This window comes from Lagenorhynchus albirostris, chromosome X, assembly GCF_949774975.1.
Source record: "Lagenorhynchus albirostris chromosome X, mLagAlb1.1, whole genome shotgun sequence".
NCBI classification, from domain to species: domain Eukaryota; kingdom Metazoa; phylum Chordata; class Mammalia; order Artiodactyla; family Delphinidae; genus Lagenorhynchus; species Lagenorhynchus albirostris.
Window position 1 is genome coordinate 25,472,617 of NC_083116.1, and position 27,477 is coordinate 25,500,093.

General features: G+C 36.7%; 1 protein-coding gene across 2 annotated transcripts in view; it reads left to right on the top strand.

Annotated features, from left to right (window-relative positions):
- Positions 1-27,477, top strand: part of THOC2 (THO complex subunit 2) — a 103,320-nt gene that overhangs the window by 13,834 nt on the left and 62,009 nt on the right. For both annotated transcript variants that reach the window (XM_060137394.1, XM_060137395.1), the window contains exons 2-8: positions 508-566; positions 4,562-4,653; positions 6,825-6,876; positions 10,968-11,038; positions 11,905-12,026; positions 12,569-12,702; positions 21,310-21,476. In XM_060137394.1, coding sequence (XP_059993377.1) covers positions 508-566; positions 4,562-4,653; positions 6,825-6,876; positions 10,968-11,038; positions 11,905-12,026; positions 12,569-12,702; positions 21,310-21,476 — 697 coding nt within the window. The remainder of the gene's footprint in view (positions 1-507; positions 567-4,561; positions 4,654-6,824; positions 6,877-10,967; positions 11,039-11,904; positions 12,027-12,568; positions 12,703-21,309; positions 21,477-27,477) is intronic.

The following is a 27,477-nucleotide window of genomic DNA, read 5'->3' on the forward strand; positions in this document are numbered from 1 at the left end:
CTATAGAGTTTCTCACAGTTTGAATTTAAGTTATTGCCCCCCCCCTTTAAAGACAACTTCATAGGTGGTGGTGTATTCTTGTATATCAGGATCAGGAGGCACATAATATCTGATTGTCTTTTGTGATGTGAACAGCCATTAATAGATGCCTAGATCCTTTAATTTATTAGGGACCTTAAAATGGTGCTGTTCTAATTCTACCATTCCTTTGTTTGTTAGCTGAAATACTAACAGAGGCATTTCTTATTAACTATTCGTTCATATACAAAAGGCAGAATAAGTGCTTGATTTTCATTCTTTTATTTACCAGTTTTCAAAATAATGACTTGATTCACTAGCATCCTCCAGTTCTGACCAATTAGGGTTTATAGGTTTATTTAAATTATAAACTAATAGATTTAAAAATATCTGATACATTTCCAGATATTTTTAGTTGATATAATTTGCTCTATAAGGATTATCTATGTTAGGATTAGAAATTAATACAGATTATTTGTTTTATTCTAGTTTGCATTTATGCCGGATCCTCAGTGAAAATAAAAGCCATGATAGTTCAACTTCTAGAGGTAAGACTTTTAAAAGTATCATAGGACTTCCCTGGTGGCACAGTGGTTAAGAATCCTCCTGCCAATGCAGGGGGCATGGGTTTGATCCCTGGTCCGGGAAGATCCCACATGCCATGGAGCAACTAAGCCCGTGCGCCACAACTACTGAGCCTGCACTCTAGAGCCCGCGAGCCACAACTACTGAAGCCCGCGCACCCTATCACCTGTGCACCACAACTACTGAGCCCACGTGCCACTACTGAAGCCTGCGCAATCTAGGGCCCATGTGCTGCAACTACTGAGCCTGCTTGCTGTAGCTACTGAAGCCTGCATGCCTAGAGCCTGTGCTCTGCAACAAGAGAAGCCACCACAATGAGAAGCCCGTGCACCCCCATGAAGAGTAGCCCCCTCTCGCCACAGCTAGAGAAAGCCTGCGCGCTGCAACAAAGACCCAACGCAGCCCAAAAAAAAAATAAATAAAGTATCATAGCTATTATTTTTGGCTTGGTCAAAATTAATAAATATCCTGTTTTCCATTAAATTTTATGAATAAAAGCAAAAGGTCTAAGATATTCACATTATATAAAGCTTTTATATGAATATATTAGAATTGAGATTAAAACTATAGTTATAGTAAGACTATATATCTCTTCATATGGTTGTCTTTTGACCTGCATAATAGTCATATAACGTTGCTTGGCTTTTATAATTGTAACATGGTATATTTACCTACATTTCAGCAGTGGCTAGCTGTAGTAAAACTTATACAGGCAAGGTATCAATCATAAACAGAAGAGAAGAGCTAGCACGGAAAAAAAAAACTATTCTGATCTTTTTGGCACTAGGAAACTTCCAGAAACTGAGGTTCAGTGTTTTTACTAAAGCTGGTTATGTTTAGGTGGTATCTGGGGATCTTGTTAAAGGTAGTGTCATGGAAAACATTAAAAGGAACAGAGTTGTTTACTACTGCGTATCACAAATATGGTATATTAAGTAAAATGTTATTAAACAGGGTGTAAATTTTTAGTTATGTTAATTTTAAAGGACTTGCTATTTAACTTTCATTAATTTAAAATTAGGTATATGGGGCTTCCCTGGTGGCGCAGCGGTTGAGAGTCCGCCTGCCGATGCAGGGGACACAGGTTCATGCCCCGGTCTGGGAAGATCCCACATGCCGCGGAGCGGCTGGGCCCATGAGCCATGGCTGCTGAGCCTGTGCGTCCGGAGCCTGTGCTCCGCAACGGGAGAGGCTGCAACAGTGAGAGGCCCGCATAACGCAAAAAAATAAAAAATAAAAAAAATAAATAAAGTTAGGTATATGGATTTAGAAAAGGAGGGGCAAAAACAAAAGCAGTAATGCCCAGTAAGTTTAAAGCATTTTCATGTGTAGCTTTCATTGGGGATAGAACCCATAACATTTTTTTTTCAAATCTGGAAAAATAATTTATAGTCAATATTCTATTTTAAATAAAAAAAATATGAGATAATTTTCTGTAGATAAGTTTACTTTTATCAGAAATTAAATATTACCTTAATATGAGCCCTTGCCTACTTCCTCAGTGCATAACACTCTTTGGCTGATATCTGCCAACAATCAAGCTTTGGTCTGAGGGCCCCAGTGGGTAGTCCATGCAGGGAATTGAATGTTGTTTCTTCAGAATTTCCTTCGTCTATCTCAGGAGGATTGAGTTTGGGTAGTGTTCCTTGTGCCCTTTTTTCCCTTTGTGCCTCTCCCTCAAATTGATTTCATTTCAGGCAGGCAGTTTCCCTTGCACACGCTGCTTCTCCTTGTTCTTTTTATAAGTCTCTTTCCCACACCCCCATAAAATAACGTTGTAAGGATGGCTGATAAACATGAGTAGTCTTAGTGATATTCGACATAACCAAGAACTAGTGTCTAAAATGTTCAAATTCCACAAAGAATGTCTAGAAGTCCCTTTTACTTGTGGCTGTTCTTAAAGCTGCTTTTTCTGAAACGTTAGCATTTATTCTTTTCTGTGTAATTATAAGGGTTGTAAGTTTTCCTCCCCATTGTAAATGTAAAGTTTTTCAGCTTTAGTGTAGATTTTGCAGGGCTTTTTCAGCTTTAGTGTAGATTTTGCAGGGCTTTGTGGATTTTGCAGGGCTAGCCACTTAAATGGGCATTTAAATAACATGTGAATTGGGGACTGTCTTTGCTACTTTGTGGATTACATTGTGATTGTTTTTATGTCACTTAGTGTCAGCAAGATGACCTGGGCCATTTGTTCTCTACTTTAATCTCCTTTGATTAAGATTAGAATTCCCTCAGCCCCTGTGAGCCCATATTCTTACGGGAATTTAGTTTATGATGCTCAGCTGTTTTGTGCTTCTAAGAGTGATTGCTTTTTAAAAAATCTTAGTTAACTGGATAACTTCAAATGGCTATTATTCGTTATAAAAGCATTTTATTAATGGAAATTGAAAGCATGAAATTGACCTCATATTCCTACCGTACTAACAGAAATTTTTCCTTTGCATTTTAGTTTTTATATAGTTTACTATAAGCATAATGAAGGCATATTTGTGAAAAAGGTAGAATATATTTAATGGATTCTTCATAAGGAATTGGGATAATCTGGCTGTATTTCTTTTGTGAATAATTTAATGGACGAATTTACTTCATTGTAAAATACTATTTTCATTGTTTAAAGGGGGATTGATAAACGTTTTGATTTCTGTTATGTTCCTTTTTTGTGGCTAGTAGTAGACCAAAGGAGAAGATTTTTAAATATTTGATTTCTCTTTTAACTTTTTATTTTTTGGCCGTGCTGCACAGCTTACAGGATCTCAGTTCCCCGACCAGGGATTGAACCCCGGCCACAGCAGTGAAATCACCGAATCCTAACCACTAGAACACCAGGGAACTCCCAGATATTTGATTTCTTAACTTGTTATATTGCCCTGAAAGATTTTTTGATTTATTTCAAAAGTGGATTATAAATTGACTTTATTTTACATTAATGTTTTTAGAGCTACTTGTTTTCCTACTTTTAATGAGAGGAAGGAGATAAAGATTTTAGTGTATGGGACTAAAGAAAAAGGTGGCTGAAAGGAGGTGTTCACCTGACCATTAACTCCTCCCCCCTCCTCAAATTCCTTCTCCAGGAAAGGGGGGCTATGCTGATTAATAGTGAATGAGACTACTGTACATGTGGTTGACAGTTCTCATAGGACTGATGTTTTATGTGTGTATGTACATATGTAACTACGATCATCCCTTAGTATCTGCAGGGGATTGGTTCCAGGAGCCCCCTCTGATACCAAAATCTGAGGATCCTCAAGTCCCTTATATAAAATGGCATTGTACAGTGACTAAAGTCAGCCCTCCATATCTGTGGATGCAGAACCTATGGATACAGAGGGCTGAATGTATTTTAGTTTGAATTCTGATGGAAATAGAGGAGAAAATGAGATTTTGGGGAGAAATTTCTCTGACAGTAGGATATGGGTAAAATTAAATTTTATATTTACTGCTATTCCTTATCTGTTGTCAGTGTAGCCCTGCGATTGAATTGACTATAATCTGAATATAGTTAGAAAAATCTGTGAATCTCCTGGCGAGAAGAATGGTTAGTTTATATTCACTTGCTAGAGTTCTATGCACTCATTAAAAATAATTTCGTAGACTTTGGTAGCACGAGAAAATGCTTTTAGAAATGTTTGTCAGGTAATCAGAATGCCAAATGATGTAAACTATTAATGCAAGTATGTAAAATATGTAGACATATAGAAAAAGATTGCAAGGAAGTGCTCAAGCAGTAGTTATGTTATAGTAGTGGAGTCAAGGTTAACTTTTTTCTACTCTAAGTATTGTTTTTGTGAAAATAAAAGGAAAAAGTCTGCTAGAGAGAAGCATTAGAAGTATAGTTTTCTTAATCATTATTGATGTTTATAATAATTCCGAGAAGTAGGAAATACGTAGATCTTCCCCTAGAGAGTCTACCTTTCATGTTCAAGAGACTGTGTCATTATACTCTTTCTTTTATGTTTGACAGATTTCCAGCAAGCTCTTTATGAGTTATCATGCCATGTCATTAAAGGAAATCTAAAGCATGAACAGGCATCTAATGTTCTTAATGACATTAGTGTAAGTATATATATGTTTTTTAAATTTGATAATTGTTACATATTTCTTTTTGCCTTTGATGCAAGGATCCCTGACGTGTATAACTTGTGTTTCATTTTATTCAAAATTATAGTAGTGAATGTTTTAAGATAATATTGGTAAGCCATTGTTGCTAGACAGAAATATAGGTATTTTAATCTTTTTCTCTGGTTGTGAGTAGAGCAGGAAATATTACGTAAGCTGGGAGGACAAAAAAAAAAAAGCTCCTATAAAAAAATAATTTGGTTAGACTGTTCTCCCAGTATAGCATAACAAGGCATTTTCTTTTGTTTGTGGTTATGTTTAGAAATTAAATGTATTAAAAAAATTGAGGATTAAATTATTTTAAATTGAGGTTGTATGATTCTAATGTTTGCTTGATGCTAATTTTCCTGTTGTTTGTTGTTTGCTTTAGAAAATGATAACTAGATTTTTCCCTAACCTTTAAGTGGATATTCTGTTTCACTCTTTTATTTATTAGAAAATTTAAGTTAGATTCAGACCAGATACTTTCCATGGTTGTTTGGTATTTGAATTGAAAGATGAACTCTCAAATTGTAAGGGTGTTAATTGTAAAGCAGGAGTTAAGTTTCATTTTATTACAAGTGGTGTATTATTCTATTATTATTAGGCTGGGTTTTACACTTGTATAAATAAAATTATCTGCCCAGTTGAGAACAGCTTTCATAATAAGTATTATTGAGGTGGTACCTGGAGTTTCTTGATGTCAGTATGAATTTCCCCTGTGCTGCTTTAAGCGTCTGTAGCCTTTTTCTTTGTATGATTTTTGTGCTTTCCCGAGGATGGTCTTAAGGACTTTCTATGTTTAGTAGTTGTGATTTTTCCCCCCTCCTCATGTTGAGATGTATTTGAACAGTAGAGGTTCAATATGAGTTTCTCCTTTGCCTCTCAACTGTCTCTATCTGATTAGCTTGTGTTGGAGTAGTCTATTTCTTCAACAACTAATATTCCGTGTTTGAAAACTCTTGTCTTGCTCTATTGTTTTGGAGCACTTGCATTCAAGTAGACATAGCCAAATTTCATAGCCCTTAAGAAGAGACTAATGTCTGATCGGCAATGAAGGTTATTTCATTCTGTAAATTGGGCATCAGTATAGGGTTTAGTGTGTTAATGGAATTTGATTCTAATACTTTTCCCATTTATTGAAAATGAATAGTCCAAATGAACTTAATGTGTGTTTTGTTCTTACTTAGCTTCTCTTTCTTTGAGTCCTTAGTGATATATATACTTCTGCAGCTGGATTCTTTGTCGTGGCTAGATTCTCATAGTCCTATATTGCACTGTCCCTTATCTTAGCCACAGAAACATATCTTGTCTGTCTCTTACAGCTACCAGTTTTTTCTTTAGAATTATATTTCTTTCCTTTACTCTCTGAAAGTAGGCTAATTTTAGGGTTGCTATAGTGCCAGCAAACTAATTGCAATAATTGAACTATGATCCTTACTAATGGAAAATGGCTCTAAAATTGGGTGTGGGAGTGGGAAGTCAGGAGACAAATCTAGGATAAATGCTGAAGTATTCATCCAGAAATGAGGGGAGAGTTTCGGGTCAGTTTCTCCAAAGGCTGCAAACATCAGTGCATAAAGAAAATAAAGATAGATTTTTGGTAATTATTTTCATCTTCAGAGAATCTTGAGTTATGAGACAACAGCTTGTAATTATTATTGCATTTTTTAGATTTTTGTTCTGATAATACTATGATCTTTCCATAGATCAGTGTTGACTCAGGCATGAGCACAACATTTAAAGTTTTAGATGAAAAATGTACCATATTTAACAGTCTTGCTTTAGGTAGGTGTAAGGTACTCCAAATTCCAGTGGTTTCTGACATGAAACTTCACTGGAAAAATGTTACTCATTTGTGTTCTTTATTATTTCCTGAGGTGCTTGTTTTAAGTTTCTTTTTTTTTAAACTCAAGTTATTTCATGGTAGACATTTAAACATTTTTTTCAACCATTATCTCCCTCTTAATTTTCTCTATATTATGAAACTTGAAAACTTTTATTTGTCAACATAGTGGTATTAGGGTTTTGTTTTTAAGTTTTACTGAAGAGTGTTTTTCTGAAACCATAATAATTGCTAGTGTGCTATTCTAGTATTTACTATGAATAATTGTATTTTTTAAAATTAGGAATTTCGTGAGGATATGCCCTCCATTCTTGCCGATGTATTCTGCATATTAGGTAGGTATTAATAAGCCTTTATTTCACCTGTAAAAAGTGTTGTTTGGTAAATTAATGTACTGTGTTAAATAAAATGCTGTCTTTCAAACTGCGGATTTTACAAATGTTTCTACAAATCTAGAATATATATATATTTTACTTTACAGGGAATATATATTATAAGTCAGATGTGAGTTTAATTACTATTTATAAGCTAGCTTTAAATAGTTTTAGTTTATAATTCAAATAGTTTGAGTGTTTCAGAATGTATCTTTATATAAAATTGAGCTAAATTAAGTCATTTCAAGTAAAAAGGCCAAGTTTTCTGAAGATAAGTTAGTCTGAATTATTCAGATTTTAGTAACCACCTAATTAATATTATTCAGTGCAGATTATCAATGAATGTCAGAATCTCAAACTTAGGATACTCAAGAGGTATTTACTTTACTATTGTACTCTTTTGATTCTTCTTAATTTTAGAGAGAGCAAGAAGAGCCAAAGTAATCAAAAGTACTTTTGTTTTGAGGATGAGAAACCAACTTTGGAAATAGCAGCTTCTCTATTTGTCCAGAATAAATAAGAATTCATGCAAGATAAGAAAGGAATATTTCTTTGACTTAGAACAAAAGGTAGTGTCCCTCCATGGGAGGCATGGATTTAAAAAATAATGTATATTACAGATTTATTTCTCTGATTTTAAATCTGAATTAAAGTATCTTTGAGCACAGTTTTCCTCATCAGTCTTATGCTTTCTGTAACTTTGACCTGTTAGAAAACATTACCAAACATTATAATATTCGCTTTAAAATATGAGTTATCCTCTGAGACTTTGTCAAGTTGGAATGAATTACTTTAGCTCATTAATCTTAACTCTTAGATAGGTTACTTAAATGTCTTACTGAGAATCCCAAATTTGACTGCAACAAATCTAAATGTCTGGTCCTTGATCCTTCAGGACGTTTAAGATTTTATAACAACAGTAAGGTTGGGAACAGGTCAAAATGTGTGTGGACCGTGAGTGATAAATGAAAAGACCATTGACTGGTGACCGTATGTCCCCTTTTTGTTTTGTTCTCCTGGCGTAATTATTAATTGTGCCTTCTTTCAATCTTAAAACTATCCTGGTTTAGATGATAAAGTATTTGTTCATGCTGTCTATTGGATTGATTGATTTATGCCAACAACAAAAACCTTTTAAGCTTAATTTTTAGAGCAGGCACTAAAGATATTATATTATGTTACTAATAAATATAACACGAGACAGGTTTCAATTTAGAAAATTGTTTGTTTTTACTATAAATTTGTAAGACTTAAAGAGTGATTTGTAGGTACCATTGTGTGGAAGCTGTTATTCATTGATAGTGTCAGGAGTACATTTTATATCTTTCTTTGGGTAATCGTCAATTATCAGCTTACTAGTAAGTTCTAGTAATTTTTTATATTGACTTATTTTATTAGGATATATTTTCCCTTCATAGTTATTTAGTTATATAATATGAATTATTATTACAAGTCATTGCTTTTTACTAGTAACATGAATTCATGAAGATGATGTTTGGTTGCTCTTGGGAAATTTCTTTTAGCCTATCCAGTCCATTTTTACAAGCAGGATCAGGACGGCAAACTTGGAAAGAGAATTTCCCTCACCTGCCCCCTCACTCACGTACCCCCACCCTTGGCAGAAAAAAAATGATCCAAGGGTGACCCCAGACCGAGGTAGGGGAATAGGAGTGAGAACGTGAGCTACCTCTAATAATGATGATGATAATTATAATGATGATCACAGTAATAATAATGTAGGTGCCATTTTGGAGCACCTTCTGTATGTTAAGCATTTAATTTCATTTAAATCCTCACAGCATTCTGTAAAGTAGATACATGGATCAGAAAATCGAAGCTCAGAAAAGTGATTTTTCAAGGCCACACAACTAGTATAAGGCAGGGTTTGAACCTGGGTTTTTTTGGTTCTAGAGTCCATGATCTTTCTAGTGTATCATGTTATCTTTCTAATATTTTAACAGGTATAAGAGAAATCAGTGCTGTACTTTCCTGGTTAAGATAACAATTTCCTTTAAAAGATTAATCATGTAAGGGTGAGGGGGCCTGAGAGCTATATTAACCCGAAAGGAGAGTCTGATGTGACTTGATGCACTGATGGAACCTCTGAGCTGGGTTAGGTGGTTGGTGATACTGGGCCTAGAGATGGAGATGGCTGAGGGCTTTTTAGGAAAATCAAAGGGAAATTAAAGAAAACTTACTAGGTGCTGATTTGGGGTTGAGGAGTCAGAAATAATGAATAAATAATGAATGATTTCGTAAGTTAGAACAAAAAGAATAAAGAAAACAGGGAAAGCATAATTGGAATAGTAGAGTCCTATATTGATTATTGAGATAGTTTAGCCAAGAAATTTACTGAGGTCCCATTAAGCATTTCCTAATATGGTCAGAACCCAGAGAGTTAATCAGGTCCGATGGCTGAGAGGAGAATAGACTTTACTTGAAGAGGATGAACGTGCTACCCAAATGCTCTCATCTTGGGGACTTTGGAGGTAGATCTTAGGGACTGTAGGACCTTTGAGGGTAGATGGATATTGGTTAAAAGAATAGGCCCACTTTAGTCCTGACCCCTCAAGATCAGTATCCTTGAAGTTCTAGGCTGAGGAGGGACCAGAAGACTAGATAATGAGGAGACAACTAGGAGTCCCTGGAAGGGATTGTTGAGATACACACAGATTAAAAGTCTTATTGATAGATTGAGATTGTACTGCAATTTACATTGTATAAATTACACCCTGAAATTCCCTTAATACGCTTGAGCTGACTGTGTGCTTAGCTGTAGTTGCCAGAATATTGGGAGATGGCACTGTCCAAGAAGGAAAAGTGGAGAAGGCCCCGGAAAATATGGATGTGTTTAATGATAGGTCCTCTTCTCTTTTGATTCTTAGTGATGGCAGTAGAAAGTAAACTGAAGCAAAGCAGTTGTAGGATGTCTGTCTGGGGGAGCCCTAGAACTTTTAGAGGGCAATTTTTATTACATCACTAAAATTGGTGCCGTTTTCTATAGCACATTCTAAATATGAATTGACTTTAAAAATAAGGTAATGGTGTGTAATCAGTTAAAACAATCCTGAGATCAATTTTGTAATCCTGCTAATCCTGGTTGAAGTTTTTGATGCTTACCATTTAGAGCTAATTGTTTATTTCCTCTATACTTTAGATCAGAAAATTGTTTGACAAATTTTTTGAATAATGTACTGAAACTCAAGGAGGTCTCAGTTTTTTAAAAAAATATTTCAGTAGGAAGAAAATGAAAATCTTGAGTGAAGTTTTGTTTGCTGACTAGAATTGTAATTCAAAATAGGATGTTAAAAATACCTTTTAATACAGTTTTCATAGAGTTGGTGATCAAGTAGCTTGGTTAGAACATGGTACCAAGGTGGCCAAAGTCAAGGGTTTGATCTTCTGAGTAATAGGATCTTTAGTATTAGAAGAGATCTTCGTTGTCACCCAGTTCAGCTTTTTACCTTAGCATCTCTGACATGTGGTTGTTTAAACTTCGCTTGAATGTTTCCCTTTTTTTTTTGGCCGTTCTGCGTGGCTTGTGGGATCTTAGTTCCCCAACTAGGGATTGAACCCTGGCCCTTGGCAGTGAAAGTGCCAAGTCCTAACCACTGGACCACCAGGGAATTCCCTAATGTTTCCATTTTTGAAAACAGTATTTTTTGGAAGCTTTGTTGCTTGCAGTGCCTTAGCACATAGCTCCATAATCAACTTACCATTTTATGGATATGCCATTGGTCACAAGGTCAGTTTTTCAGTATGAGGAGAAATTATAAGTATTTATATAAGTTTTTAATAAGTATTTATAAATTATAAGTATTTATAATTTATAATATAATAATTTATAATATATAATTTATAAAATTTATAAATCTTTAAGTATTCATATGCACATGAAGGACTGCTTATGCTTACCACAGTTTAAATTTTTTCCCCAAATTCAGAATGAGGAGTTTTAAATTTAGCTAGTTTTAAAGAAAACAGGTATCTTATTATAGTTGTGGAGTCTAGAAAAATCAAACTTTCATCTTTCTTTTTCTTCATCATTATAGATATTGAGACAAATTGTTTAGAAGAAAAAAGCAAGAGAGACTATTTTACACAATTGGTATTAACATGTTTGGTAAGTTTTAAAAAATACTTTCCATTTCTAAATTTTATGTGGAATGATTATAATCACAGATAATCATGTTAATGGAGGAGGGTATTGACATTCAGTTGACTGTTCATTATAAGGTGAGATTTGGGTTTTGAAATGGAATGCTTTGTAAAATTAGACATGCTAATTTTTTTCTATGAAATAGGCATGCTACCATATCACTTAAACTATCTATGCATAGAAAACCTCTGGTGATATTCCTGACCTAGTAAGTTCCTAACTAAGGAAAAGGTAAGCATCTATTAAGTGACTAGAAATGATATGGACAGCTTTTAAACTGAACAATTTTTCATAAACTGTTAGGCAAGGAGAAAAAGAATGGAGGTAGTTTAAAAATAATTAATTCTAGAGCTCATCATAATCATTGTCTAGCAAACCATTTTATGTTCATAAATTTAAAACCAAGGCAGAATGCCATTACTCAGACCTGGAAGAATGTCCTTGTCTTTGCTGCGAGGACAGACAATAGAATTTGACTTAAACAGTAGAAGCCAAAGAAGGCTGAAATGCTGCATTATCTTAAAGAAAATTCAGTTGACAGACTCAATTTTAATCAGAATTACATCTGTAGTTCTTGTCATTTTTAGGTTGTGTACAGCATGGCATATAGTTTTTAGTGAAGTTTTAAAAAGCTGTATGTTTCAGTACTTGGAAAGTCATCATTTTTGTTAGATTGAAGTTCCAAGCCTTTTAATAAAGTTGTTGATGTATATATATAAGGTGATTTTAATATTCTTATTTGGGAAAATAATTTTGAATATGTTTTAATATTGTGAATGCATAGTTGGAATGCTGAGGAGTAAAATGGCCTTTAATATTTTTTAATACAGCATTTAGTTTCAGACACAGTTCTGAAGGAACGCTTGGATCCAGAAACATTGGAATCGTTAGGGCTTATCAAACAATCACAGCAATTCAATCAAAAGTCAGTTAAAATCAAGACAAAACTCTTGTAAGTACATGTATTTTTATGTTGCAGATCAAGTACCTGAGCATGCTTTTTAGTTCTCATGTTGAATACTAGAAGTTTCTAAAGGCGTTTTGAAGATTTTTGTTGTTGTTGCTGTTAGCATGTGTCTTGTGTTTTTTCCTTTTAAGAGTAGCCTATGGTTATTGAGTCAGCAGTGAACTTTACCTGTGTGAAAGCAATGTTAATTTTTTTCCGTGTTAGAAGTTAAAATAATATTCAGTGCTTTTATTACTACCAATAAAATAATTTACAACTGTGGCTTTAAGGTATATTCTTGTCAATGATGGAAATAGTGTTATGTTACTAGCGATATCCTTTCCTTGTGTAATTAACATTGGGGTGTCCCTTAAGAATCACTGTTATTTTCTATCCTAAAAGATAGACAAAGAGGTAAACTTTCAACAACTGTTCTTATGATTGTTTTATATAAGAGAGTAAGAAAATTCAGTGAGAAGAATACAATACTCTTATGCAAGCTTGTTAATTGAAATTAATTTTATCTGCTTTATGATGTTTAATTTCAGTTATAAGCAGCAAAAATTTAATTTGTTAAGAGAAGAAAATGAAGGTTATGCCAAGCTGATTGCTGAATTGGGGCAAGATTTATCTGGAAATACTACTAGTGATTTAATCTTAGAAAATATCAAATCTTTAATAGGTAAGACATATCTATATATACTATATGTTACTAAGATAAATTTTTTTAACTGTTGAAGAATATCCATAAAGACGAAACTAGTGCATTCCCTATAGTTTTTTGTTTTTAAGTTAAGAAACGAGAGAAGTGTCTAGCTTGTACTTTTAAGATTGTTATCAGTAATAAAAAAATTTGGGATGATATTTATAAGAAATCTTGTTACTCTTACCTTTGTGTTTGTATTAGTTTCTGCTCTCTAGTATTTCTATCTTTAATTTTTAAGTATTTTCCAATAATTTTATGGAGGGCAGAAAATAAGTAAGCAAATGTGAAACTTTAATAAAATCTTCGGTGAACTCTTGAAACATGGAGATGTTTAGTTCTTTTGAACTTGATTTTAAAAATACCGAGCAACTTTGATACACATTTTATTTTATTTTTACAACAGTCTGTTAAGTGCAGATGTTGTAAAAGTGTAACAAATAGGAAAGTGTTACTTTCCCTACCTTTTAAATAGAATTTCTTTAGCATTGTTCTTTTTATTTGCATTGAGCATTTGGAGGAAATAGTTGGCTTCTATAGAAAGGAGGAATGAATGATAGAAAAATAGGGTACTCCTGATTTTTCAAGAATGGAAAGAGTTTTTGCTATTTGTTAGGTGTTATGCTATCTCAGGGAAGATTTTGCAACACCTAGATGTCTTAAGTTTTGAGACCTGTTGGAAAAGTCATATTTCCTGCTTCACTGGTTATATTTTAGAGGATGCTTATGCTCAATTCTCAGTTCTTTCTCTGTTTTTGAAATTTATGGATGAGAAAGAGAGAGGAGGTGTCCCAATCCTTATCCCCTTTCTCCAGTGGGGACCCAGATAAAACCAGTTTTACTACAGTAATTTTTGTTTTTAGCTTAAGCTTTTGGTGGCCAACAGGTATAGAGGTAAGGAGCTTTTAGTTTAAATTTACCCTTTTCTTTGAAGTAAGTCTAGTTCTGGCAGCTGATTTAGTCTCTTTGCTACTTTCTTCCATTGTCAAATTAACACCAAGACTGGCAGTCCCCTAAGGCTGCAGGGCTCTTGCTTACCTGTGTAGCAGTGACCCATTAAAAAAAAATCCTCCTGTAGGGTTTCCTTTCTGTTCTTTCCAGGGTAGGCTCTACATTTTTCCTGCAGAATTTTGATCTAGTTTGAGATGTTTGTCAGTACTGCCTTGCTATAAGTTTGTCTTTCCTTATATCCTGCCATGTACTCTCTTAAGATGGTATCCCCCACAAAAAAATTCTCTGCTGTATAAGGTCCTCACTTTTTTTTTTTTTTTTTTTTTTTTTTTACTTTATCTGCTTATTTGTTGACATCTCTTGTCTGGCCTTGTTTCTTCCATTTTTTTGTCCTTGTGAGTTTATACTTTTTTAGTCCTTTGTTATTTTGGGAACATTTCAAAGAGGGCTTTTCTTGAAAGTGTGCTTTTATCTAACTGGGAAAAATGTATGCTGTGTACTTTCTTTTCTTGAACTTTGTCCCCATAGAGAACAGGTTATGTTACTGTCTCTGAAGAACAGTGTGACAGTCACAACTGCAAGCTCATAACTCACATGGATATTCCATGAGTATAAACAATTTGATTTCTTGGGCTAAACCTCTGTTCTAGTCCGTCGGGTGTGCTCCAAAGCACGCTAGCCCAGAAACACTCAAATGCCACCTCTGCAGTGTAGCCTTATATGGCCACCCCCCACCCCGACACTCCCTGTGGTTCACTGTCTTTCTTCTGAGCACTTAACACCATATAATATGCACCGTATTTTATGCCACACCCCCACTGGAATGCAAGTAAGCTCCATGAGGACAAGGGTTTTTGTCTGTTTTGTTTAGTACCTCTAACCTCAGTGCCTGGTACGTAGGTGCTGGATAAATACTCATTGAAAAACGAATGAATGTTTCCCCCTTTCTAGTAGACTTTATAGTGATTCCTAGCCTCTTTTTTCCCTGACATGGAGGATTTGAGAAAGTTCATCTCCCTGGCTTAGTGTTTGTTTCTCTTTGACTAGCTGATTCCCTCCTCCCCCATTGTCTGAGAAAGGAATTTTTCATTGACATTAAAGTTGAGGTTAAGACTTCAATTCCAGTGAGTACTCACTCTTTAAGAGTTAGAATTTATCGGATTCCCCCTCAGTGCAGACTTCAGGTAGGCCTTGTCTCATCTGTCCAGAGCAGTTCACTAACATAGCATCCTGCTTTTCATGGCATCTTTGGATGAGTTTCCTCTTGTTTATTCCCATTGCTTTCTCTTTAGGAGCAACCTAGACAGATAATATCTTATACAAAGCTATCTCAGGTCTGATCTCCTTCACCAGCCATTGACAGAACTGATATCTGGTTTGGGAGGCATGCATTATTTAAAAAATAAATTTATTTATTTATTTGGCTGCGTTGGATCTTCGTTGCTGCACGTGGGCTTTCTCTAGTTGTGTCGAGCAGGGGCTACTCTTCGTTGCAGTGCACGGGCTTCTCATTGCGGTGGCTTCTCTTGTTGTGGAGCAAGGGCTCTAGGCTCGCAGGCTTCAGTAGTTGTGGCACGTGGGCTCAGTAGTTGTGGCTTGTGGGCTCTCTAGAGCTCAGGCTCAGTAGTTGTGGCACATGGGCTTAGTTGTTCTGCGGCATGTGGGATCTTCCTGGACCAGGACTTGAACCCGTGTTCCCTGCATTGGCAGGCAGATTCTTAACCACTGTGCCACCAGGGAAGTCCCGAGGCACGCATTTTAGATACACTTATATTTCAGGGTACTTGGTCTGATCAGGAGAAATCCTTATTTATCATTCTATAGTTAAAAGATAGTCATTTGCTCCCTAAAAGATTCTGGCACATCAAAATGTTTATGTCCTAAATAAACAGTATATCCTATCAGATAACCTTGGGCTGTTTACTGCAAGAAAGCAAGGAATAGGAACCATTATAAGTCTGCCTGGTGTTTGTCTGACAGTAAGCTTGAAAAACTTAACAGGAATGGATAGTGATTATTAGTCCCTTGAGCTGCCATATCATAGATGCCTCACAAATGATCCCTGCATCAAGATGGCAAAAAGCATCTTTTAGAAATTAGAGGAAAGGATATCAGAGATGGACTCTTTGGCCGTGCCACGTGGCTTGTGGGATCTTAGTTCCCTGACCAGGGATTGAACCTGGGCCCTCGGCAGTGAAGGCGTAGAGTCCTAACCACTGGACCGCCAGGGAATTCCCAAAGATGGACTCCTTTGATTGCTGAACTAAACTATAAGCACCCTACTCTTCTGAATGCCCTTCAAAAAAGTAATAGCTAGGTGTTCTTTTCTTTCTTCTAAATTAGTGGTCAGCAAACCTTTTCTGTAAAGGATGAGATAGTAAATATCTTTTTCCTTTTGGGTCACATGGTTTTTGTTGCAGCTACTCACTTTTGCCATTGTAGTGTGAGAGCAGCCATGGACAACATGTAAATAAATGAGTGAGTCTGTGTTCCAGCACAACTTTATTTACAAACATCGAATGTATTTGACCCATAGGCCATGGTATGCTGATCGCTGCTCTAAATCAGAAGTTCTGGCTAAAAATTAGTCATGGAGCTAGCTTACTTGTGTGTGTGTGTTTGTTTGTTTATTTATTTATTTAGCTGGCTGTGCTGGGTCTTAGTTGCGACACGTGGGATCGTTGCCACGTGCAGGATCTTTGTTGTTGTGTGTGGGATCTTCAGTTACGGCATGTGGGCTCTTAGTTGCAGCATGTGGGATCTAGTTCCCTGACCAGGGATCGAACCCGGGCCCCCTGCATTGGGACCGTGGTCTTATCCACTGGACCGTCAGGGAAGTTCCGAGTTTGGTTTTAGAGACTGAAAATGGTTCTTCCTGGTTTTGGGTTTAGTGGTCCAGGATCTTTTTGGCCTTGGCTCTCTGATCCTTTCCTTCTCACCCAGAATCAGAGCCCTCTTCACCAAACCTCAGGACCTTCATTTGTCGCCTGGTGTCCAAGATTGTAGATTTGGCTGGAGATGGGGAAGGGTGGGGTGAGAATCTCTCCTCCTTCAGTCTCACAAGTCCTCTTGGTTGCTTGTTAAGTGACCAGAGAAACATTAAAGACAAAATAAAATCCCCAGTCAAATGATTTTATTCTTTGGTAGATTATGGGACATTTAATCACTTTGACTACATTATCTTGAGTGTACTTAGTATTTTGTCTTTGGATCAGTATGGATATAAGAGCCATTAAGCCTTGAAGCTTCTTATCTTTTAGTCAACTCTCTCCTATCCCTTGGAAAGGGAAACCAGTTGACTGCTTCCTTTCCCTAAGGTTTTGCTTTATTGGAGTTTCTTTACTATACACTAGTTATGAAGAAGTTGTTTATCTCTACTATGAAAAAGAAGACAGCGATTGGTGTTCTCAGCGTAGTTGTTTTTACAATTATACTTTTATTTTGTTGGGTGCATCTTGGCTCTCTGGTTCTTGCCTTGAGATGTGCAGTTTTTTGCAAATACTATTTCTTAGAAATAGTCTAGCATAAGTTATTAGTCTGTTTTAGTCCATTCAGGCTTCTGTAACAAAATACCACAGACTGGGGGGCTTATAAACAACAGAAACGTACTTCTCACGGTTTTGGGGGCTGGAAGTCCAAGATCAGAGTGCCAGAATGGTTGGGTTCTCATGAGGGCCCTCTTCCGGGTTGCAGACCGCTAACTTGTTGTATCCTCACATGGTAAAAGGGGCAACGGAGCTCTCTTTTTAAAGGGCATTAATCTGATTCATGAGACTATGCTCTTATGACCTATTCACCTTCCAAAGGCCCCACTTCCTAATACCATCACATTGGGCATTAGAATTTCAACATATGAATTTTGGGGGTACAAAAAACATTGAGACCATGGTATAGCCTGTTTCTAAAGTAATTCTACATGCCAGAGCCAGATCATGTCCTTTTGTTCAAAACATGGTTTTTCTTTGTCTTGTAAGGTTTATTCTGTCAGGAACATGATGGTTGACGCTATCATTTCTGTTTTCTTGTCTGAAATGTACAGGCTGGACATCTCTCCAAGTCATGTTTACAATATTACCTTGGCCTTTTTGTTCCTGTTAAGAATCTCAACTTGACCTATTTCTAAAAGAACCGTTGTCACTTTTATCATATTTTTGGCCTCTAGTTGCAATTACTTGCTCTAATATACTGGCCATCTTGTCCATCTTTGGGGAGGCTTCAGTTACTTTTCAATGCATTTTTTCAAAGATGTATCATCCAAAAGGTGTGAACTCTCCTCAAGGGTAGGGAAGGCATTTTATTAATCTCTGTATCACAAGCACCTGGCACTTAGTGGGTAGTTATTTAATGTTTATTTAAATGAAGGAATGAATCCATGAATCCATGGCCATTACAAGTCTACCATTTAAAAATGTTTCCGCTTCCGATATGGTTCCCTGTTTGTTCCTCAAAAGGCATGTGTGTGTGTATATTCCTTAATGTAGCTGGTGGTAGAGGTAGGGAGCTAGGCTTATGATCTGTCTCAAGGTCACATGACTGTTGATGCTTGGGCTGGATAAAAGCCTTTTTTAAGATGTTTGAGCACAAGAGTGTCTGTTCTACCACAGCTGCCATTAGAAAAAAATTATTTTGGACATTTCAAGCTTACTTATTGTTACTAAAATCTTGTATGTGAAATAGCTTAACTGTTATTTAGCAAATCTCTAAGGTTTCAAAAATGGTTTTCTAAGTCCTTGGTTTGGCTACTTTTTCCATATTATGTAGCATAGGTCATTCCAACTGATTGGACTAACTTATGGCACCTGAGACATATAATAGAAAATTCCTAAGCCAGTTTTTCTTTTGTGAAAGATACAAAGGTTATCTATTATAAATAAAAGTTGCATCCTTTTTGTGTAGGTTACTACCTTAAATTGCCTCTAGAAAGAAATTGGTAGTTAGTTGACTGTACAGATCACTGTTAAAATAGCCTTCATGGAATAATACTGTTTAAACAAAACGTAATGTCAATGGTTCATATTGTAGCACATTGAAAATACAAATTTTAAAGCAATGTGAATGAAACACATTTCCGTGTAACATGTTGCTGTTCTAGTCCTTATTCACAAGTTTTGTGGATGTAGCATAATGGGTAATTATAAGCCAGCCATTTTTTCAAAAGTGTATTCAGTGTATCTTTTGTCCTCTCTGACAGAGTAGAGCATTATTCATTTTTATTTAGTTGATTAAACTTTTATATTTAGTAAATATAGGAGCAGTTATAAGGTTGGAGAATTTGCTAGATCCTACTTCTATAATCTGTTGTCAGTGGCTTTTTTTCCCCAGCTTTATCTAGGCATAATTGATATACAATAAAATGTGCATGTTTGAAGTGTACAGTTTGAGTTTTAACACATGTATACACCTGTGAAAACATCACCACAATCTAGATAATGCACATTTCTATCACTCCCCCCCCGCCCCAGTTTCCTCTTGCCCATTTGTATTTCATTCCCCCCCGTACTTCCTCTTTTCTCCTCCCCAGGTAATCAATGATCTGCTTTCTAAACTATAGATTAGTTTTCATTTTCTATAATTCTTTTATAAATGGAATCATATAGTGAGTTTTTTTGGGGGGGTCTGGCTTATTTCATTCAGCATAATTATTTTGTAATTCATCCGTGTTGTTGCTTGTATTGGTAGTTCTTTCCTTGTTATTGTTGAGTAGTATTCCACTGTATATTCTACAAATATACTGTACTACAGTTTGTTTATCCATTCACATGTTGATGGCTATTTCAGTGTCCTATTATAAATAAAGCTGCTGTGAATATTTGTGTACAAGTCTTTGTATGGACATAGATATTTTTTCTCTTGAGGTAAATACCTAGGAATGAAATGGCTGGGTCATATGGTAGGTGTTAAGTTTAACTTTTAAGGAAACTGCCAATTTTACAAAGCAGTCGTACTGTTTTACATTTTTTATTTCCACCAGCAGCATTTAAAAATTCCAGTTGCTATTTTGGAGTCACTTGTACATTCATAAGCCATACTTTTTGGGGGTGCAAGGACAGGCAAAAATATTTAGACGTTTTCTTCCCAGAACTTTAGGTAAACATCTCTTTGGAGAATTTATGAAAGCCTGGAGCTCTTTTCAGTAAGAGATGATCACTGTGTTGTTCCTTTCTTTCCTTAGTATGAGAGAAATGGAAGAAAATATATTCTTAACTTTGCGTTTCATAAAAAGAGGAAAGAAATACTTCTTGTATTTGGAGAGTTTGGTTTTCTAAGTGATTGCTAAGATACTGCAAATTAGACATTAGTTTTATAGCATTTAATATACTTAAGTGTGGAGATAATAGAAGTAACTCTGGAAATCATTAATAGGATATATAAGAATTTTCTTTGAAAAATCCTCTAAGTCATCCATAAGGTGTATAGTGTTTAGACCTAACGTCTCTCCCTAAGTTAACACAGTTGTTCTTTTTCCTCCAGCATTAGAAGAAATCAGTGTTTATTTGCTTGCCCCAGATGAAGTGGTTAGCTTGCATTTAAGGGCTATGCCTAATGAAAAATACGTAATTAAAAATACTAGAATTCCATTCAGCTTGATGCACAAGGCATGAGGGAACTGATATAAACTGAGGGAACAGCCGATTGATATGCTCACTCTGGGTCATAAGCATACATTATATTGAGAGGAATGGTGGGTGGAATTGACTATATCATTTAAATTCTCTCTTTTGTTTATTTTGCTGTGTGTAAATGGTTGCATTCTCAAATTAAATGCACGTATGATGTGACTGTGCTATAATATAATTATGGTAACAGCTGAAGCTGAATGCAAATAGAGGTAATAATGTATTAATAGTAGGGTGGCTGATAGGAATGTTTATTAAATTCATGTCTGTTGGCCCTTTTTAGCTTACCCTAGGAGATTAGCAAGGATAAGTAGCCATCGGTACCTATTAAGTGCTTCTTTCCTTTCCCTTTCCTGCTCTACCTAGATTGTTTTCTTCCTTCTCTGTTTGCTTGTGTTTTGTCCCCAACTCCTTGTATTCTCATCTTTTTAGTATTAGCAGTATACCTGTTTTCCTTTAGAATGCTGCCCAAAACTATGAATGTACAATTACGTTTTGTTGTATATGTAAGATAAATTAAAAAATGATTATAAAAATCGTGCTCTACTTTCATGAACCTGAACTTTTAACTCATTTGTCAACATTCCAAGCACTTCTGCATAAAACATAAAAAAACCTTTAGTTGCCTAACTTGTATTGTTTGATTTTCATATTTTGCTAAGAATTAAAAATGTGAATCTCTTTCACTAGCGTGAGTAATCAAGAACTGATGAGATGATGTGGCATAGAAGAAATTTCACTTGACTTAGTGTCACAGGTCCTGGGCTCCAGCCTAAGCCCTGTCATTAACCCACTTTGCAATCCTGGGCAAGTCATATTTCTCATCTGTAACGTGGGGAGTAGCCGTGATGACCTTGAAAATTATGAAGATTTCCCTCTGGGGCAGGGGAAGCAAACTTGTAAAAGAAGTTGTTTTTAAAAACATTTTTATTTTATGTATGTTGTCCCTGAAGGTTAATGGCTTTTCTAGAGATTATGTATAATCACTTTTGAATTTGTGTATATCCATCTGTTGCAGGATGCTTTAATCTGGATCCCAATAGAGTTCTGGATGTCATTTTAGAAGTGTTTGAATGCAGGCCAGAACACGATGACTTCTTTATATCTTTATTAGAATCTTACATGAGTATGTGTGAACCGCAAACACTGTGTCATATTCTTGGGTTCAAATTCAAGTTTTACCAGGTAAAGAAAAATATGTGTGTGTGTGTGTGTGTGTGTGTGTGTGTGTGTGTGTGTATGTTAATTTTGTGATTTTATATGTAAAATTTAATTTGAATTTTATTTCTTAATGACTGGTTTTAGCTCAGCCATTCTAGCAGAGGGGATAGAAAAAACTACATTAGTGGTATGAATGATGTGATGTGAAAGCCTAGAAGAAAGCATAATACATTTTTGCCTTGAGAGAGATGGAGTCAGGGAAGACTTCACAGATAGAACCTTTTTTAAACCTGGTCCTTGAAGGATGAGTAGGAGTTTGTTGAGAGTTGTCTGTGCAGAAGTAACAAATAGTGTGTCAGTGAAGACGTGGCAGTGTGAATGTACGTAACATATTGAAGAAATGGTACATAGTCTCATGTGGCTGGATTGTAAGATGTGGGGAAAAGAAAGGATAGGAAGTGAGGTTGGAAAGGTTGGCATAACTTTAGATTGTCAAGGGCCTTGAACACTGTGTTGACTTAGAATTTTATTGTACAGGTAGTTACCATTGGAATTTTTTATGGATGTGAATAAATTCTTGAGGCATATCTTACATCATTTTTCACTTAAACCACCACAGTAGTTATCTTGCAAATCTATGCCTCTGATTATTTCTCTTTCAATCCACCTTTCATATTATTAACTACTGTTACATTCTGAAAGAGATCGAATTGACTCACTGTTTAAAAACCATTACCTGCAGGATGAAATTCAGACTTTTAAATGTGGCAGAAAAGGCTCTTCCCCATCTAGCCCCATTCTTTCTTTCTAGCCTCATCTTTAATGATTTTTTCCCTCAAACCTCATATTCTAGTCATATTCAGTTACTAGCCATTTCCTGAACTTAGGTGGGGGCATTGCTATGTATAGACCTCTGTTTACATGCAGTTCTTTATAACTAGAAAACTGTTCTTACCCACCCCCTCTCGCCTATCTTTTCTTCATCTTGTAAACTCTTATTTATTCTTTAAGATCACGTGCTACTTGTGCTATAAAGTTTTGGTGGGCACTTCACCCGTGCATAATTAGTCACTTCTTAAACTCTGTTCTCATAAAACTTGACACAGGCTTCTAGCACTTATCAGGTTATACTAGAATAAACCATGTCTGTCTCCTTTGCTAGGTTGTTAGTCATTTAGGATGGTCTATATTTTACTAATTTCTCTGGATTAATTTATTGCTTAGCCTATGGTAAATGTTCACTAATTACTACAAATGAGTTATCTATGTTTTAGGAAGATAACTCTCTTGGTAGCATGGAGGATTTTAATGTAATAAGGCCTCTGTTGCCTTTTTGGTATAGCTTTCCTAATTTGTCTACCTGCCTGGGATATTCAACTAGTCAAGAAATACTCATTTATTGAGTTTTTAGGGTATGTTGTTGCTTTGCTAAGCATTGAGGATACTCTGGTGAAGAGTGTCTATTCCTGTCCTCTGGAGCTCAAGTTCAGGATAGTAAGACAGTTTTCTTTTAGGATTCTCAAATATATACCACCTACTGCCTTTGCTTATCTTCAGTTTTCCATTTCTCTGGAATGCTCCAGAAGACAAATTAGATCAGAACTAAAAGCATATAGCTTTGTGATACCAAACAAGATGAATGGCAGGGTTTTGGGGCAAGAGCATTTCACCTTGGTTCAAAAATTAGTGATGGCAGATGTTCCTATTCCTACCAGTAGCCAGGGAGTCTGCTCTTAGTACAGAGAAAGAGAAGTTCAAGTGTTTCATCACATTTTAAGAGGCACCTTGATTGTTTTGGGTTTGAGAACATGAAGCCGACTGCTGAAGTGACAGGGTAGCTGAAATTTAACTTGGGCACGATTAATTAGAATATAGGTTAGGGCTTTGCAGACTGAGGTTTTCAGAGCATATTGCAGTGAATATGGATGACCTACTGCTTAATATCAAGTATTGTTAGTTGAATGTGAGTTTCAGAATTAAAAATTTTTACATGAAAATATTCCTCATAATGGTAACACTTTTTGAGCTGAATTAAAATATCCATGGGGGTTGACCAATGTTAGAATGATCCTTTTTTTAGTAGATAATGGGGCCTTTGTCTTATATAAGAAATACCCAGCCAAGAAACATTTGATTTAGAAGTGACCTATTATTGGAAAGAGTAACCCTTGTATTGCTCTGTATAACACCATTCCCTTATTTCTCTTGCCTGAGCTATCTTGTTTTGAGAATCTGCAGTCTTAAGGACCACTGCGGGCAGGGGAAGAAATGTCAGGGATTTTAGGTAATTTGTGGTCTTGGGAGGTAAAGTAGGAAAAGCCATGAAAATAAAAAACTGCTTAGGGCATGTAACCTGGGGAATTGGCTCCTAGGCGTGTGTGCTCACCCTGTGTATTGGTCCCTTGCCTAACTCCACTCCCCCCTCCCCATCACTATCTGAAAATGTTTACTCCCACTGACCATAACCCATGTTTTCACCAGTTGGAAATTATTTGGATTAACAGGCTTCTTTTAATTTTTTCCCTTAATGCTTAGGACTTCTAGGCAAAGGTAATTATTTCTGCTATGAAGTCAGTGAGAGTGATTTTAATTCTGGCTTCAACCTGGGGTCAGCTATACTGGATGTTTTGACTTGGAAGGGTGGTACAGATGTAAACAGTTTTAGGGCACATGACCAGTTTGGAAAATTGGGCAGGTATGTCTGTTTGATTCTCCTAACAGGGATCGCTACAATAGAGGGTTTAGGGACAGCATGAAGGTCAGCACAAAGGGCAGGAAGAAAGGACTAACTAGAAAGTATGAGGGTATTGAAAGACAAACTTGGCTGGAGTTGTCTTGCCACAGGAAAGAGGTAGGAGATGATGACTCTCACCCTTGATTTCTGGATTCAAAACACAGTAATAGTACCATGGTCAGGCACCGTTATAACCCCACATTTATTCATTTAAGAAATATTGACTGAGTACCTCTTATGTGCCAGGTAGAGTGTTGTGGGTAGGAATCAGGAATTCAGTTTTGGGCATGTTAAGTTTGAGATACCTGTTAAAGATTTAGATATCCAAGTGGAGATGTTGAGTAAATAACTGGATATTTTTTTTATAAACTTATTTATTTGTTTATTTTAGTTTTGGCTGCATTGGGTCTTCGTTGCTGCGTGCTGGCTTTCTCTAGTTGCGGTGAGCGGGGGCTACTCTTCACTGTGGTGCGTGGGCTTCTCATTACGGTGGCTTCTCTTGTTGTGGAGCACTGGCTCTAGGCACACGGGCTTCAGTAGTTGTGGCTCGCGGGCTCTAGAGCACAGGCTCAGTAGTTGTGGCGCACAGGCTTAGTTGCTCCGCGGCATGTGGGATCTTCCCGGACCAGGGCTTGAACCCGTGTCCCCTGCATTGCAGGCAGATTCTTAACCACTGTGCCACCAGGGAAGTTCCAATAACTGGATATTTGGATCTGGTGTTCTAGAGAAAGGACTGGGCTAGAAATAGAAATGTGGGTGCCAAAAGCACATAGATGATATTTAAAGTTGTGATACTGGATGAAATCATCAAGTTGGATATAGAGACATAAGAGAACCAAGGGCTGAGCCTTGGGGCACTCTGATGTTAAAGGGCCTGGGAGAAGAGGAGGAACCAGCAAAGGAGGTATAGAAGGAACACATACATATAAGGAAAGAGGAAAACAAAAAGAATATAGCATCTTGGAAGCTAAATAGAAGAAGGAATGATCAATTCCGTTAAATATCTCTGATAGGTCATTTAAGATGAGGACTAAAAAATGGTCATTGGATTTATCAGCAGGGAGGTCAGAGCTAGCCATATTTGTAGAGTTTGGGTGGTGTTAAGAGAGAGAATGGGGAGAGTGGTATTGGAGACGATGAGAACAGACAACTCTGTAAAAGAGTTGCTACAAAGAGGCACAGACAAATGGGGTGATAGCTGGTAGAGGAAGTGAACTCAAGATTTTTTTTTTTGAAGATGGGAGAGAGAATACATTTATATGCTGATGGGAATGATTGCATAGAAAGGAAAACTGGTGATGTAGGAGAAAGAGGAGAGAATTATTGGATCAGTGTTCTTGAATAGGATAGAGAGAATGCAGTTTATGGCATAAGTGATGGATGGAGTTTAAATAGGAGCATAGAGAATTCATCTGTAATAACAGGTGGAAAGGCAGCATATGTGGGTACAGTTGTTGGTAGGTGGGTAGATCTGATGGTGAGAATTTATAGAAGTCCTATTGATTGCTCCAGTTTTCGTGCTGAAATAGAAAGCAAGGTCATCAACTGAGAGAGAGGATGAGAAAGGAGGTATTGGAGCTTAGGAGAGAAAGTAGGAAATAGTTGTGTAAGAGAGTGGGAGAGTGAATGGACAAGAGAAATAGAGTATGATTGGCCAGCAGCATTAAGGACCCACTTAAGGGTGGATATGTGAAATTAGTACTTTGAGGAGTTGTAGCTATTGGTAATATTAAAGTTCAGGATATGGAGTGAATGGCTGAGATAGGGTACAGGAGATCTTTGGAAGAGTGGGATTCAAGGAACTGAGAGACCAAGATGATGGAAGAATCACTAACGTGTATTTGAAAACCTCCAAAAATTAAGAAAGGAATAGAGTTGGAGAAAGTGAAAGTGAATCAGAAGCTAAGATCATTCATTGCTAAGTGAAGGGCAGTGACCCAGGAGTCCACAGATGACAACAATAGGACATAAGTAAAAGTGGCAGAGTAGAGAACTCCAGAGCTCTGTCCCTTCATGAAAACAACTAATGAACTGGCAAAAAACTGAATCGACTTTTACAGAACTCTGGAATTTAGTAAAAACATAAAACAACTAAGGAAAGGTTTGGTGAAGAAAGAAGCTGCTGTTTGGGGTAAGAGAGTACTGTGATATTTTAAATTGCCTGCCTACTATCCCTCACACCCAGATTGATGGTGGCTGTGAAGATAGAAACCTGCACTCCTAGTACAGATTGCTAATGCCAGAGGATATAAAGAATTGTTTACAAAGAATTCAGCCTATCTGGCTGCTACCTGAAGGACTGGTGCAAGGGCCTGTCTTTTTTTTTGCCTGATTGGGAGCATCCCTAGGGCTGGGGTGGCTTTTTATTTTTATTTTTTTATTTTATTTTATTTTATTTTTTTTGCGGTACGCGGGTCTCTCACTGTTGTGGCCTCTCCCGTTGCGGAGCACAGGCTCCGGACACGCAGGCTCAGCGGCTATGGCTCACGGGCCCAGCTGCTCCGTGGCATGTGGGATCTTCCCGGACCGGGACACAAACCCGTGTCCCCTGCATAGGCAGGCGGACTCTCAACCACTGCGCCACCAGGGAAGCCCTGGGGTGGCTTTTGCCAATAACATTTGAAGACACAACTATTGGCTTTAGCAGTCTGGAGTAAGAGACAACAGTCAGACAAGCAATAGAGAGACTGAAAACCTGGGAAGGAAGAAGTTGGATAAGGAGATACACAGGGGAATAAGGGCTTTAGAAAAGTTCCTGTATGTACCATGGAATCAGAAGAAAAAAAGGCCAAGCACATGCCCAGAACTGGATGCATGCTCAGAAGAGGGCTGAGAAGACCCTAAGCTTTTTCCTCTGGCTGGCCTTCAGGCTCTACACAAGCAGGAAGTGAAGACTAAGGCAGAATTGTAAATGGCCCAGCTAAGTGTTGAGGAGTGCCCTAACATAGAGCCAATGTGCAAAGACTGGAAGAGTATTTTTTTCTTTTTTCTCTTCAGGCCTTTAAGAAATTCAAAACACTAGCTGACCACTAAGCTAAAAAGAAACAGGTTTCAGTGGCCACACACAATAATAGTATAGACTTTACAAAATGAGTTTAGAGAAGTCACTAAACAAACAACAATAAACCACAGTAAGCAGCATCAACAAAGCCCATAGAGGGGGCAGAATCTGATTTTCAGAGTTGCCACACAGTATTCAAAATGTTCAGTTTTCTGCAAGAAATGATGAGTTACGCAAAGAAACAAAGTAAGGGTCATTCATAAGAAAAAGGAAATTAATAGAAACTGTCC